The 15,255-nt window shown below is 36.2% G+C and overlaps 2 protein-coding genes across 2 annotated transcripts in view; one reads left to right on the top strand and one right to left on the bottom strand.

Moving 5' to 3' along the window:
* Nucleotides 1-355: 355 nt before the first annotated feature.
* Nucleotides 356-15,255, top strand: part of LOC113508891 (nucleolysin TIA-1) — a 172,017-nt gene continuing 157,117 nt past the window's right edge. The window contains exon 1 of the mRNA XM_026892056.1: nucleotides 356-845. Coding sequence (XP_026747857.1) covers nucleotides 777-845 — 69 coding nt within the window. The 5' untranslated portion in view covers nucleotides 356-776. The remainder of the gene's footprint in view (nucleotides 846-15,255) is intronic.
* Nucleotides 7,080-14,866, bottom strand: LOC113508894 (pancreatic lipase-related protein 2-like). Its single transcript, XM_026892062.1, has 8 exons — nucleotides 14,768-14,866; nucleotides 13,117-13,291; nucleotides 10,935-11,083; nucleotides 10,329-10,412; nucleotides 9,555-9,701; nucleotides 8,849-9,035; nucleotides 7,810-7,947; nucleotides 7,080-7,161 (listed from the first exon to the last, which is right to left on the bottom strand). The coding sequence occupies exons 1-8, from the start codon at nucleotides 14,817-14,819 to the stop codon at nucleotides 7,104-7,106; spliced, it is 990 nt and encodes a 329-aa protein (XP_026747863.1). The 5' UTR covers nucleotides 14,820-14,866; the 3' UTR covers nucleotides 7,080-7,103.

The raw sequence follows: 15,255 nt of genomic DNA on the forward strand, positions 1-15,255 counted from the left end.
TTTGCTATGTTAAAACTTTGAACGTTTATTCAAGTGTGTTAAACATTTTACAAATATGTTTACAAGTATACCTTAATGTTAACAAATTACGTTTTATATTAATAGGTTGGATATTCTCGGTGAATCCTTTAGCTTTCGTTGCTAAACGTCTTTGATTGAGTAGAAGTAAGTAGTTTTTCAAAAATCGTCAACAACAACAAAACGTATTTCCTTTTTTTAATAAATAAAACTATAAATTTAAAAGAAACTAAATTGAACTACATTTTAATTAGATATATCTATCTTACAGATCTAATAAAGAAACAAAGCTAACTAAAATAAAATCATTTTAAAAATAACTTAATCAAAAACAGAACAGTGTAACAATTATAAACAAAAATAGGAAAAATAAATCCATCAAATTGGATTCAAAAAGCGCACCCGAGGCCCTTACAGGGGCCTCAAGCCAACCGTCAAAACCGAAAACATTACTCGTACATCCCTTCACGAAAAACCGTCAACCAGAAACCGAAAAACCGTACTTACTCGAAACACCGAACTTGAAACGACGACCACCCTTACTTGAGCTCCCGGCGGAATTCAAAAAACCGAAACTTTTCAATCAAGAAACCGATTCAATACAAAAAGACGATTGTGATACTAACAATATTACGAATACTAATAATAATAGTGAAGTGGACGGTACCGACGGTACTAAAAGTGACAAAAAGTGCCGGTGTTGTTGTAGCTGCAGTGACGATTGTCATCAACCTGTAAAGGTTATAATTGCGCCTACGATGATCCCTTCAATTTTTGGACCTCTGCCATCGGTCCCGTATATTGTGAAACAAGGGAAAATTGAAAAGGTATGTGGTATTTGCAACTATTGCCCACTGTTGGGATAATAAATTATTATGTCTTTGATAGATGAATATTCGAAATGGTCAAGGAATTAATGATTTAATTTAAAGTTAAAGTCGCGATGCAAATATGAAGGTTATGTTTGACAAATATAAGTGTATCTGTTTATGACAGCGTAGCACTTAAAAGGGTGAACCGTTTCTGAAGCGGTTTCTTCTCCTGTCAAGGATTTTAATATTGACCTTGTTTCTTGCTCATATTTTGCTGTGCGTTTTTGCTAATTAAATAATTTTATGTAATATAACACAAGAAGAAGAGAAGAGAGCGTATCTGGGACGACCAATAGGTAGACGCCCTGTTGGCCGACCCAGGTGTCGCTGGAGTGATACACTTGAGGCGGATCTTCGGGCGTTTCACGCCGATGACTGGCGAGAAGTGGCCAAGGATCGGGTAAGGTGGCGTTCTCTCGTATCAGAGGCCAAGACACAGTTTGGGTCGCTGAGCCAACAGAGTAATCTATATCTATACTAATATATAAAGCTGAAGAGTTTGTTTGTTTGAACGCGCTAATCTCAGGAACTACTGGTCCAAATTGAAAAAGAAATTCCAAAAAAAATTCATTCATCGAGAAAGGCTTTAGGCTATAAACCATCACGCTGCGACTTATAGGAGCGAAGATACAATTTAAAAATGTGAAAAAAACAGGGCGGGTATAAATCATAACTTATATTTTCTACCCACGGGGACGAAGTCGCGGGCAACAGCTAGTATAATATAAAACAGTCAAAAATAAACTATAATAAATGTATGTGGACTGTTCTGATATTAACTGGCTCATGCTAAAATCAAAAGAAATATTTTCAATAAACAAAAATGAATAGTATTTAGTTCAAAATATGGTTTTTAATCAAAGTTTTTTACATACAACTTTTCACTACTTTAATTTAGAGTATTTAAAAAAAAATCTGAATAAGTTGTACCTATTTATACCTAGTCTATTTATTAAGTTGCTCATGTATAGGAAAACAATTTTGATAAACTATTTATATTTAAGCAGTTCAAAAAATAATATGCTTAAAAACCAACGTCAAACATAAAAATTACTAAGAATTAAATCTTCCAGCACGACACTGCAGGAAGGACAATAGGGATGATGACAATTTTTTTTGCAGTGTCTGTCTTGTAGTTTTTTGTTTAATAATGGATACGTATTTTTTTATTTGTCCCGCAAACATAAATTGACCACATTACAGTGAATGAAACTTACGCGTGACGTCACGATTGAGTATAAATTTTACTATATCGTTACGTCACACCCTCTCCTAAACTAGGCAGCTAATCTTTGTCAATTCTAGTTTTTCTGAAAAAGGAAAAAATACGTGTCTCATACTTTTCAATTATCTAACTGAGGGACTAATGACTTTTTTTATTTTTATACCCAGTCATCATCCCTATTGATATACCACTAAAAGTACCAAATTAATAAACACAGAAAAAAAAAACAAAGAAGCCATAAATAACCGACCACTTATCTAGCATCCGGTAGCGAGTGACGTGCAGTGGTTACCCGGATAAACCCGGATAGAGCCGGATAACTGGGCACCCGTAAATCTTTGTATCCGAGTTTAAGAATAGTTTGAAGATAGATTTATTATTTCAATACCTTTTTTAGGACTAGGATAGAAAAAAAAATGTTTACTTTTTTCAATGTTACAAATCCCTACTAATATCTTTACTAGTCCTCACTAATATTATAAATGCGAAAGTAACTCTGTCTTTCTGTCTGTCTGTTACGCTTTCACGTCTAAACCACTGAACGGATTTTAATGAAATTTGGTACAGAGATAGAGTTGACCTTGAGAAAGAACATAGGATAGTTTTTATCCCGGACTTTTGAAGAGTTCTCTTGGAAACGCGATATAACCGACTTCGACGCGGGCGAAAAGCTAGTAATAAATAATTTTAAAATATGGCTAAAAGCTAAAAGCGTGGCTAAGCTATAACCTCATAAGTGAAACGATCACAGGTTAAGCTATGGTTGACGCGGTTGGTTCGTAGATGGGTGACCATATTTGTCATAACGAGTTCCTCCGTGTTTCGGATAGCACGTTAAATTGTGGGTCCCGGCTGTTAGGTAGTCAGAAGCTTGAAAAGTCTGACAACCAGTCTAACTAAGGGGTATCGTGTTGCCCAGGTAACTGTGTTGAGAAGGTCAGATAGGCAGTCTCTCCTTGTAAAACACTGGTACTTAGCTAAAACCGGTTAGACTGGTAGCCGACCACAACATAGTTGGGAAAAGGCTAGGAGGGTGATGATGAAATAATTTTAAAATACAACTGACTTCAAATAATAATCCACTAAATTAAATTAGTTCACCTTCAAATCACAACCGCCATTTTTCATGCCAACCCATCCAAATCCCAACCTCAACAACAGTTGCTTAACCTCAATCGATCCTTTCTCTCCACATATCTACAGTAATAATATGGTAATACAACGTTCGATGTTTCGCGAAACGGTTTTTATGATGGCTATAAATTGTTAGGGACCCCTAATTTTATTCATGGATATTTTTACGCAGATGTACACTCCCTTCTCATTTCTTAGGGGTAGGCAGTAATAGAATAACACGGGCCATTGATTTTAGAAAAAGATACATTTTTCGTTGTTTCAAAAACGTAAAAAATCTTGTAGAGAAATTTGACTCTTTATTTGTGTCCATCTGTCACTAGGATGTATCTCATGACCCTTGGCTAGGTATTTCTTTTATTTGATAAGTTTTATCAAAATTGGCTTAGGAATTTCCAAGACATGGCCATGAATACTGAAAAGAAAGTGAGTGTATATAAACGTGGACAATTGGTGGATTCTTATAAAAATCATCAAATCTAATGAAAAAAGTTTTCAAATAAAAAAAAAATAGGAATAATTTGGGACATTTAAAATAGTCTTTTTTTCTTTGTAGTCGTTTCCTTTAAAATATTATTTAATTTTAATTCGCCCCATAGCAAGCATTGTACAAATTTGAAATAGTATTTTTTCATAAAACTTATAATTATAACACGAATATTCTCAGAAAATTCTTTATACGCCTATGTTTTAACTACAAGCGAAACCGCGTGATAACTTATAGTCTTTTCAAGGTAAGTGCTAAAGGGTGTAAGTTTTGGCCGGAATAAGATTTATTGTTTAACTCCCTTAGTGAGGAGTTTTGAACGGGCGAAGAAAGGTGAATTTCTTGTAAAGATAAGCTGTATAGAATCTAATAACTATTAGATTAATATTTTTTATTGTTCCGTAATAATCTATACTCTATACTTACTAATATATATGTATAAAGCTGAAGAGGTTGTTTGTTTGTTTGAACGCGCTAATCTCAGGAACTACTGGTCCAAATTGAAAAATTCTTTTTGTGTTGAATAGACCATTCATCGAGGAAGGTTTTAGGCTATATAACATGACGCTGCATCTAATAGGAGCGAATATACAATGGAAAATGTGGCAAAAACGGGGAAAAATATTAATCTTCGAGGGCTTTCGTTCAAAAATTCCTAATTTACGCGGACAAAGTCGGTGGCAACAGCTAGTTCCGTACTAAAAGGGTAATTACTAGATGATATGACAAGGTACTGCTGTATGTCCGTGTGTTACCGGGCTGTATCTCATGAATTGTTATAGCTATAAGTTGACAGTGTCACAGATAATGTGTTTCTGTTGTCGCTATAACAACACATACTAAAAATAAATACCGAAGTTAAGCAATTTTAGGTTCACAGTCATCTAATATATAAAATTCCCGTGTCACGATGTTAGTTACCGTACTCCTCCGAAACGGCTCTACCGATTCTTATAAAATTATGTGTGACATATTGGGTAGGTTGAAAATTGGACAACATCTGTTTTTCATGTTCCTTAAGTTTAGGGTGGTCCACCTCAAAGTTTTTTTTTTATATTTTAGTACACAAGTATTTTTTTTTTGATACGTCATCTTCTTCTTCTAATATATAACATTCCCGTGCCACGATGTTAGTTACCGTACTCCTCCGAAACGGTTCGACCGATTTTTAAGAATAGAACAACATCTATTTTTCGTACCCCTAAGTGTTGCCCACACTAAAAAAATATATATTTTTTTGTTTTTTTTTTTTTATATAATTTGGCATTTAAATACATACAGCTAGAAAAAAAAATATTCGGCAAAACAACGTTTGCTGGGTCAGCTAGTTATACTCTATGTTCAGCGGCGATAATGTAGCTTCTCAGCAGTGAAAGAATTTTTCAAATCTGACCAGTATTTTCGAATCCTATTCGTGTCAAACAAACAAAAAAATAATCAAAAATTTCCTCTTTATAATATTAGTATTGATATACTTTTGTAAACTGGGAAAACAACACGGAAATTTTATATATTAGAAGATTTATTTCAAAAATATTAGGGTTCCGTAAGATCATTGCGATATTGTAACCCAAGGTGGCATAACTTATATCTTCCAACCACGCGGACGAAGTCGCGGGCAACTGCTAGTGTTATATATTATTATACATATAATTTACAAGGAAGTCGTTTAAATCCTCATAACTTGGCGTATACATTCGCGGCACGTAACTCACGGCTGAATAAAGAGGAGCACCTGATGAGTACAGGGTGTTTCAAAATTACGAAAAAAAAAATGTTTTTTTAATCGACTGTCGTTAAAAATTAATTCGGCATTCGTCTGTATTTGTTTCTATTATGTATGTTACAAAAGAAAAACTGGATTTATAAATAATATCTAAAGGTTTCAAAATGGAGTTTATAGTCCTGTTTTGTTATTTGTTATTACAAAACTTTGGTCTGAAATAATTAATTTTGTTGATTCGTTTCAACCGACTTTAAAACGGAGGAGATTCTCAATTCTTATTCTAAGATTTTTAATCACGATGTCGGTTGTAGGTTATTGTTTAAAAATATATTTTCATTTAACATGAAATAGCTGTCGTTTGGTTCCATAAAAAAATCACCAAGATTGTATCAGTCATCTTTGTTTAGAGTCGGCTGAGTTTCTTTTCTTAAAAAAAAATTAATCTTACCGTCAAATCCTGCAATCATGTGATGGGCATCCTGCAATCCTACAGTGTATGAAATGAAGAGCTTCTGTCTATCTGTCTGTAGCATCATAGCTCCCAAACGGGTTTAGCGATTTCAATTTAGATTGTATTGTACTATAGTTTAGTTATGAGTGAGTATTTTTGATAGAATGTTTGGTAAAAATCCAGCAAAGCCATAAAAGTTATAAAGGAGAACAAATTTTCTCGTCGGGACGATTTTTATTTACAAAAATTACAGTTGTTTTAATATTAATTTGTACCCAAACATAACATGAACTTTGATTGATAAACATCAATTTTATCGTCTAACCAAAAATTGAACACCCTATATAACCAGTTAAGGCTGTATATCATAACACGGTTTCTCAGCTGACTTTATTGCGGGTACGTGGTGGCACTATAGCCCTTAAGCAGTGGAGATCAGAACAACTAGGATTTGACAGCTATATAACCGCCATCTTGAATGATCTGTCAATTTAAAGTGATGTTTAGAATATAGGTACAATAGATACAAATAGACAAATTAATAATATTTTTATAGTCTATCGTATGAATAATTAAATGATGTAACGGTTTACTCACGCGTATTTATCGGGGGTGTCCGACTAATTTCGGACCCAACTGGAGTCCTTAATCATGAGCTGACGCTGCGGTCGAGTGAGTGGAACTGGGTTGAGTTTTGCCATTACTTGCGACATCAATTAATAAATTAATAATATTTGAAAGAAGATGGTGTTCTATATTTTTCCTTATATATTAGTTTCCTATCATAGGTTTAGGGTTTAGCTGTCACGATTAATGAGATAGACCTAGTGACAGGTGGATAGAAAGAAAGCGAAATTGCAGTAAAAGGGTTAATTGAGTTTAGCGATTTTTTCTCTTTTGAGGACGGTAATGTAAAAAGCAATTCAGAAGATTAATAACAGCAATAATTGTGCACACAAGACAAATGACTTCAATGACTTCACAATAACCACATTGATTAGCCTGCGTTGGCATCAAACCTGCATCTAGATGCAGCTAGAAGCCACAACAAAACTACCCAGGAAACAAGACAAATAAAATAAACTCTTTGAAGCATTTTCTTCGAAAAGTAAAATAAACACGAATGAATACACGTACAGAATTCTCAATAATTTATTATATATTTATTTCATAAATATCACAAAAGGTTCTCAACCCCTGGAGAAGGGAGGCAGAGGGTTGGTGGTGAGATGGAAGATACCGGAGTTTCTGAAACAAAATATAAAAAAAATTATAGATACATTAAAAGATAAAAATAACGTTCTCAAATCCTACTAATATTAAAAACGCGAAAGTTTGTATGTATGGATGTTTGTTACACTTTCACGCAAAAACCACTGAACAGATTTAGACGAAACTTGGTATACAGATATTGAAATGAAACTACTTTTATGGATTTTATCGCGGTTTAAGGTTTAGTTCCCGACGTTTCGACACCTTTGCAGGTATCATGGTCACGGGCAGACTGAGATGGTGTTCGTCTCGACAGAAGATGTTGCTCGTTCTACCTTCATATTTTAATTAATTATTTGTGGTCCGACCTGCGCAGTATGAGCTCACAGATAGTTTATAACCGGTTTTTCAACCCACTTCAAAAAAGAGGGAGTTCTCAATTTTTCTATTTTTTATGTTTGCTACCTCAGAACTTCTGAATTGATGAACCAACATTGTTTATTCTCTTTTCATTAAAAATGAAGTACTCATAGCTATCATTACATCATCGTAGTCATTTCATCAAGTTTGGCTCAATAGTTTTTCATTTGAAGTCTATTGTATATTTTTGTTGTGAAAACAATATTTTTCTCTCAAAATCATCAAGAGAGTTACAATGGCTAGAGAGAGAGAGGGATAACTTACCCAGTCTTGGGGTTGGGTCCTCCAAGCCTCAAGGTCCCTGACTGGTTGCAGCTCCCAGAGAGAGCTTGGTTGAGGTTTGAGCAACGTCTACCAGTGAAGCCACCGGTCCTCAATGATTCTCCCAGGTAGTAATATGATCTGAAAATAAGTTATAATATATTTAGGATTGAAATATACTACTGACATAAAAATAGTACTGGCGTCACTTACATATCCTACTACTAATATAAAGGCGAAAGTTTGTAAGTATGGATGTATGGATGTTTGTTACTCTTTCACGTAAAAACTACTGAATGGATTTTAATGAAACTTTACCACAATATAGCTTATACATCAGAATAACACATTTTTTACGCTTACATTGCAAACGCTGTCTGAATCCTACAAAATAGATAGAAGGCAGATAGATAGATAGAAGGCAGGTATAAATTATAACTTATATCTACTAACCACGCGGACGAAGTCGCGGGCAACAGCTAGTATTTTTCTTAACGCAATAAATATGTTTAAAATTTGATTTTTGTTTATGAACGAACAGAAATAACTTTCGGATTTAAGACCTTTCGAAAAGACAGTTATAAATAAATAAATAAATGCGGACAACATCACATACATTGTTCTGAACCCAAAGTAAGTTGCTAGAGCACTTGTGTTATGGAATTCAGATACAACGAAGGTACCACAAACACCCAGACCCGAGACAATGTAGAAATAAGATTTTTTACATTGACCTGACCGGGGATCGAACCCGGGACCTCAGAGCTAGCGACACCTTGAAACCGGTGCGTACGCCACTCGACCACGGAGGTCGTCAAAAGTTGAAACGAAGATGTGACGAGAGACTGAGGTGTTTTCTATGTGAATTGAGGATTAACAAAATGTTGGTTTATTTTTACTGGTACTCAATAAACTCGAGGAAGGCTGTACTGATGCGGCTAATTTTAGTCTTGAAATATTCGTGAAAGTCCAGGGAAGGCCTAGACGGTGATACGATTTCTTTCCTAGTATTCTAATTATTTGTTTCAAAAATTTTTCATACCTGTAATGGTCGCAAAGAGCGGTCATACAGCCAGGCATGTTAACCCCACCGTTGGGATAGAAGTCCACGTCTCCCAGTGGCTGACGCATGCCGATGTTGCCCACGTTTGTGTGAATAACCTCGGTGTAAAGTCCGTCTGAGGGTCTGAACAGCCATTGGTTGTCCCAACGGTCGGCTGGGTCGCATCCTGGATAGGAAGAAGTTGAATAGGAATTCTGAATATTCTCTGTTGGTCTATGGGTTAGTGGCCCTGACTGCTATATTGGATTCGTGGGTTCAATTTTCACTCAGGATAAATGTTAAGCTCTAATACTGATTTAATCCAAAATGGAGCTTTGCAAAACGCTCACGGCACCCACTATGGGATAGTTTTAAGTTTTAATGGCACCCAACGAGGGATGACTTGGTCTTAATGACGCCCACCGTGGGGCAACTCAGAACTCTATTGGCACCCACCTTGGGGCAGTTTCACATTATTAGTGGCGCCCACTGTGGGGCAACTCAAAATATGTTCTATTTCTTCTTTTACACCTTTTGCTCTTTAAAAAACGACTCCCACACTAATCTATTCAATCCTCGAATCGTAGCTAATTTTGCAAACATTAAAATCTTACACTTACACAAACGCTCGTCCAATACGCGTCTTAACGCCCAGTGTCAAAGTTCTTAACTTAGCGTCAGCACCAAAGTCTATCTTACAACTTACCGATAACGTATCCAACGTTTCCGTTGATCGTCCTGGCAATGATACCGGCGCCGTGTCCTCCTACACTGTAGCCGACAACAGTGTAAAGGTTGGCTGTGCTCCCGGTGATGCCGTTCAGCCAGTTGATGAAGCGACCAGCAGCTTGGCCTGAAGAGAGAGAGAGAGAGAATTACATCATCATCCTAGCCTTTTTCCAACTATGTTGGGGTCAGCTTCCAGTCTAACCAAATTCAGCTAAGAACCAGTGTTTTACAAGGAGCGACTGCCTACTTGACCTCCTCAACCCAGTTACCTGGATAACACGATACCCCTTAGTTAGACTGGTTGTCAGACTTTCTTTCAGCGAATTTTATTGTGTTAGAGTAAAAAATTCAAGTTTGTGATTTGAGGTCGTTGTGGCCTAGCGGTTTATGGCTTTATGCACGAGGTGCAAGTTCGAATCTATCGCAGGCAAAGTACCTATGTGCCTGTTTAGTTATATTTTTTCTTAATTCGTGGAATTCCTTTCGTCCAAACACAATCTCGTGAAGGTGCTCACTACTCGCTTGACAAAAGCAATACTCGACTATTTCGAGGGATATCCCGAAATCAATACAAGAGAGGCAGCACCAATGTTCAACTGCAGCCACATGTACCTGTGGTAAACTTTACGTGCTGACGAATTTGATATCGTCTGCATTCAATTAGCTTGGTGATCAATGCTAAACTCTACCCTACACGGGGAGGAACCTGTGCCCATAATAAGAACATACATGGTATTCGTGCAGCACTTACCGGCTTCAACGGCGCGCGGTCCCCAGCTGGAGCCGGCGCTCCAGTCGACAACGATGACGTTGTAGTCTCCAGCGGCCAGGAAAGCTGGAAATTATTTTATACTAAGTGGTCAGAAACAAGCTCACATATTAAAACTTATGTAATAAATGAACAATACATTTATTACATACATATGTTTTTGTTTCGCAATTAAAATTAAAAAAAATTCTCCTAAGTTAATAGTGAAGCAACGCTTTTGCGGTCAATAATTTGTTAGGTGGCAAATTTCTACTCTCAAATGAAGTTGTCACCCAATCAATTTGTTTTCCCTTAACCTTTTGTGAAGAACGGAGCCCTTATGTGAGATAGACGACTCAGAAAAGCATTCGTAAATACAATTTCTTGCCCTATGCTTGGATCAAACCAACAACACATCAGTAATAAGTTATTTTTAAAAGAGTAACATATGTAGTTTCTTGCCGTATCTTCTCTATAAGAATCACATTTTGGAACTGTACACTAGAGACAATATTATAACGTCTTAAAAGTTTCTGTAGAAATGCTTATTTCAATTAAAAACATTTAACTTGCTTTTCTTTTAGTTCTCTCATGTAAATAGGAATTTACCTGGCACAAGAACTGTATTGAATCCAGAAGTGACGGATCCAGCGAAACCATGCATCAGCACAGCAGTACGAGATCTTCCATTGAAGTTGGAGTTCTGAACTGACTGGACGTTGTTCAAGGCGAGAGGCTGACTGATTTGAGGGTTGCGTCTGAAAAGAAACATTAACCCTTCAGTATTATACCTAAAATAGGCTTTTTAAGAACCGCTTGGCTTGTTGGTCTATCGGTTAGGGGCCCTGACTGCCATACCAAAGGTCGTGGGTTCGATTTTCAATCAGGACAAATGTTCGCGTGTGATGAGTACGATCACTTTTTCTTTCTGGGTGTCATTTATAATTTTTTTTTTAATTACACTTTTTTCTCTACCAGTCGGCCAAAGGGTGATGCAGAAATATCAAGAAGTAGGTGAATAAAATAAAATTCAACGTAGACCGAGATAAAATACATATATTATGTATGTATTTAGAATTTTATAAGTATGTTTATCAGTTGTCTAGTACTCATAATACTAGCTTTGCTTAGTTTGAGACTAGATGGCGTTGTGTGAAATTGTGGTATACTATTATACACGGTGATTTTTTAGTCGTCTTACAAAAGCAGCCCAGTTCATGTATCCGACGTAAAATACCCCTAAGCGCGATTATTATTTTTTTATCATCAATTAAGATAATAAGTACGAAGAAAATTAAACAAGAGAAATCTGAAATATACTCTTAAAAATGATAAAAACGCCGCCGTCCGCGCCCCCCATTGTTACAAGGCTCAGACCGCGCTCGCAACAGAGCTGTGTTTCTAAAAAACTACGAATTGCATCATAATATTGAATAAAAATTGCATTATTTTTTTTTCAAATCTCATAAATACCTATTTTATTATCATGAACGTGTTCTAGTCATTGGATACATGAACTGGGCTGCTTTTGTAAGACGACTAAAAAATCACGGTGTATAATTTTATCTATCATTTATTCGAGATTTAAAAGATACTACCTACTAACATCAGAAATATTATTGCACTTGTCGAAGAAAAGAAGATTTACATCATATATTATAGTACACTAGCTGTTGCCCGCGACTTCGTCCCCGTGGGTAGAAGATATAAGTTATGATTTATACCTGCCCTGTTTTTTTTCACATTTTCCTTTGTACCTTCGCTCCTATTAGCCGCAGCGTGATGGTTTAGCCTAAAAAGCCTTCCTCAATTAATGGTCTATTCAATACAAAAAGATTTTTTCAATTTGGACCAGTAGTTCCTGAGATTAGCGCGTTCAAACAAACAAACTCTTCAGCTTTATATATTAGTATAGATTTCGCGCTTCTACGCATCGTTTTCAGATTAAAAAATTTTGAAAATCAAAATCACAGTCAAGGTCAAATGAAGTTTCCCTTTACAGATTATTTTTATCATTAGTCGTATCTTATCAATAAGTTATAATATAATTTATCTGTCTAGGTGTTTGTTTTTCTTCGTTTATATCTATGTTATCTCATGACATATTAATTTTCGTCACTGAGAAATTGATTTTGAAATCTCTGAGTAAAGAGCATAATTATTATTGCATTAGAATAGAAAACTTAAATGTATATGAATGACAATCCTCTTCCACAAGTGACGTGACTTTGACTAGCTGTGACAGGTTTATGAGATACAATCTGGTATCACACGGACAGATAGCCCTGCCTCAAAATAAAGTTCAGAATTGTAAGGGCCTGCAGACAAGTTATATGAAATCAAAAGTATTTAAATGACCAGTCAAAGTCACGTGACTTTTGCATTTATCTCATCATCGGTCCAGCCTTCTCCCAACTATGTTAGGATCGGCTTGCAGTCTAACCGGATTTAGCTAAGTACCAGTGTTCTACAAGGAGCCACTGCCTATCTGACCCCCTCAAACTAGTTACCTGGGCAACACGATACCCCTTGGTTAGACCGGTTGTTAGACTTTTAAAGGTATGAATAACAGCCGGGACCCACAATTGAACGCGCCTTCCGAAACACGTTATGACAAAGATGGGATCAAAACACCACATCGCACATTTCGATCCCGAGTAGAACAAGCATTTGTGTGATCCGCGAATGCTTGTCCTGAGTCTGGGTGTCTTGTGCATGTGACTTGAATGTTTGTGACACCTAAGACACAAGGACTACATTCCTTTAATAAATAACTATAGCTTCTCCTTACCTGGTGAAGAGGTGGTATCGGTTAGACGCATCAGGGTTGTATCTAGCGAGCTTCTCAAAGTCGCTGAGCTTCAGCCAGTTGTCCACCAAGTGAGGGGTTCCGGCGTCGTCCTCCATGTAGTCATAGCGAAGACCCTCGGACCATCTGCCGAGTACGGGATCTTCAGCTGGGAGAGCTGGAGAAGATAGAGGTTATTGTAAAATGCTGCTATTTTTGTAAACGACTCCAAGAAGGAGCTTCTCAATAGGGATGACGACGATTATTTTTTCAGTATCCGTAGTTTTGTTTTTTTTAAATAAATAAATAAATGCGGACAACATCACATACATTGTTCTGAACCCAAAGTAAGTTGCTAAAGCACTTGTGTTATGGAATTCAGATACAACGAAGGTACCACAAACACCCAGACCCGAGACAATGTAGAAATGTGAATTTTTACATTGACCCGACCGGGGATCGAACCCGGGACCTCAGAGCTAGCGGCACCTTGAAACCGGTGCGTACGCCACTCGACCACGGAGGTAAATTTATTATATATTAATGGATACGTGTTTTTTTAATCGTCCCACAAACATATTTTGGTCAAATTTCAGTGTATGAAACTTATGCGTGACGTCACAATCGATACTAATATTATAAATGCGAAAGTAAGTCTGTCTGTTACGCTTTCACGTCTAAACCACTGAACTGATTTTAATGAATTTGGTTTACTTTCGCATTTTTAATATTAGTTGGAATTTTACGATATCGTTGAGTCACAAGACCTTTGAGCTGTTATTTGGGCTCGGCAAATTTGGCTCAGTAGTTTTGACTGGAACTCGGTTGTATGTTTTTTTACTATTTAACTTTATTAGGTAATCAAAAAAAAAAATTACACACTTTGGCGATCATTTGTTTGAAACCAAAGATTTGCGGCCTAGACAGAGCTAGTTGCACTTAAAATGGTTTTTAACGCAAGCTCCGTTTATACAGGTCGGACGATTGTACAATTTTAAACCTTGTTCTCACTACAGCAGATTAAATTTTAGAAAAAGCAGCATCTTTTTGTTGTATTTCCGTTCGCAATCGCGATATTTCTGAAACTGCGACTTGTTTAAAAGTTTTGAAATTAAAACCTCATTTGTTAATGCTTTTGAAATATTGATTACCAGTTCGAGGTGTTTTTCCCACGTTTTTATACACTCACTTTTCTTGTTTGTTTGTTTGCCGTTACGGTTGGATTTTTGGCACTCAATCTCGAGGCACTTCGCATTAAGCTAGCAGGCTGAAATTTGCGGGGTTGCTTTAAACCCGTTGACCATGCAATTTACAATTATAAAAATGGTTGAACCGACTTTGATCAAATTTGAATGGAGGGCTATTAAAAAAACGTGGGTTTTTAGACCTTTAAATCTATTAGTTGTTATATTTTATACGTATGTTCCTTGTTAAGGTATGTATCTAGGGTCACATTGCCTTATAGTAAAAAAATATTTGTTTCTTTTTATTTTCACGGGATAACTTCAAGAGAACTGGGTCCTTTTCAAAGGCGTGCACGAGGACACAGGCCCAACACGCAGAGGCCTTGTTGAGAACTTTAATAAACCAGGGGCCATCCACCTCTTCTCTATATGTTTTATTATTATTAATTAATATTTAAAAAACTACATACCGGACACGAATGCCGCGCACAGCACCAAAGCGGTCACCTTTAGTAACGCCATGATTGCAATTCGATTCTCTGGTTGAGCCCTCTTAAATATTCTTTTTTAATCATTAGAATTTTATCGCAACTGATAATATTATTTAATTCGCTAAAATTTTAGGGTACCGTCCAGATCAATTAGGCCTCTTTTTAAACTACGATGTAAAAAACGGAGTAGGTATTATAATTTTGATTTGTCTGTTTGTAACATCATAGCTCCCGAACGGATGAAGCGATTTTAATTTAGTTTATTTTGTATTAAAGGAGAATTATGTGTGAGTATTTTTAGAAATGTTTGATAAAATCAGTCAAGTCATTTACACGTTATGATGGTTTATGAAATAGAATATTGATGACTTAATAAAGGGAACTTCGTTTGATGAGAAAAATGGTATTTAGTTATAATTAGTCATAATATATAAATGTATGGAGTTGGTGTGACGATGGAATTAGAA

The sequence above is a fragment of the Trichoplusia ni genome, chromosome 3, assembly GCF_003590095.1.
Source record: "Trichoplusia ni isolate ovarian cell line Hi5 chromosome 3, tn1, whole genome shotgun sequence".
In the NCBI taxonomy this organism is placed as follows: domain Eukaryota; kingdom Metazoa; phylum Arthropoda; class Insecta; order Lepidoptera; family Noctuidae; genus Trichoplusia; species Trichoplusia ni.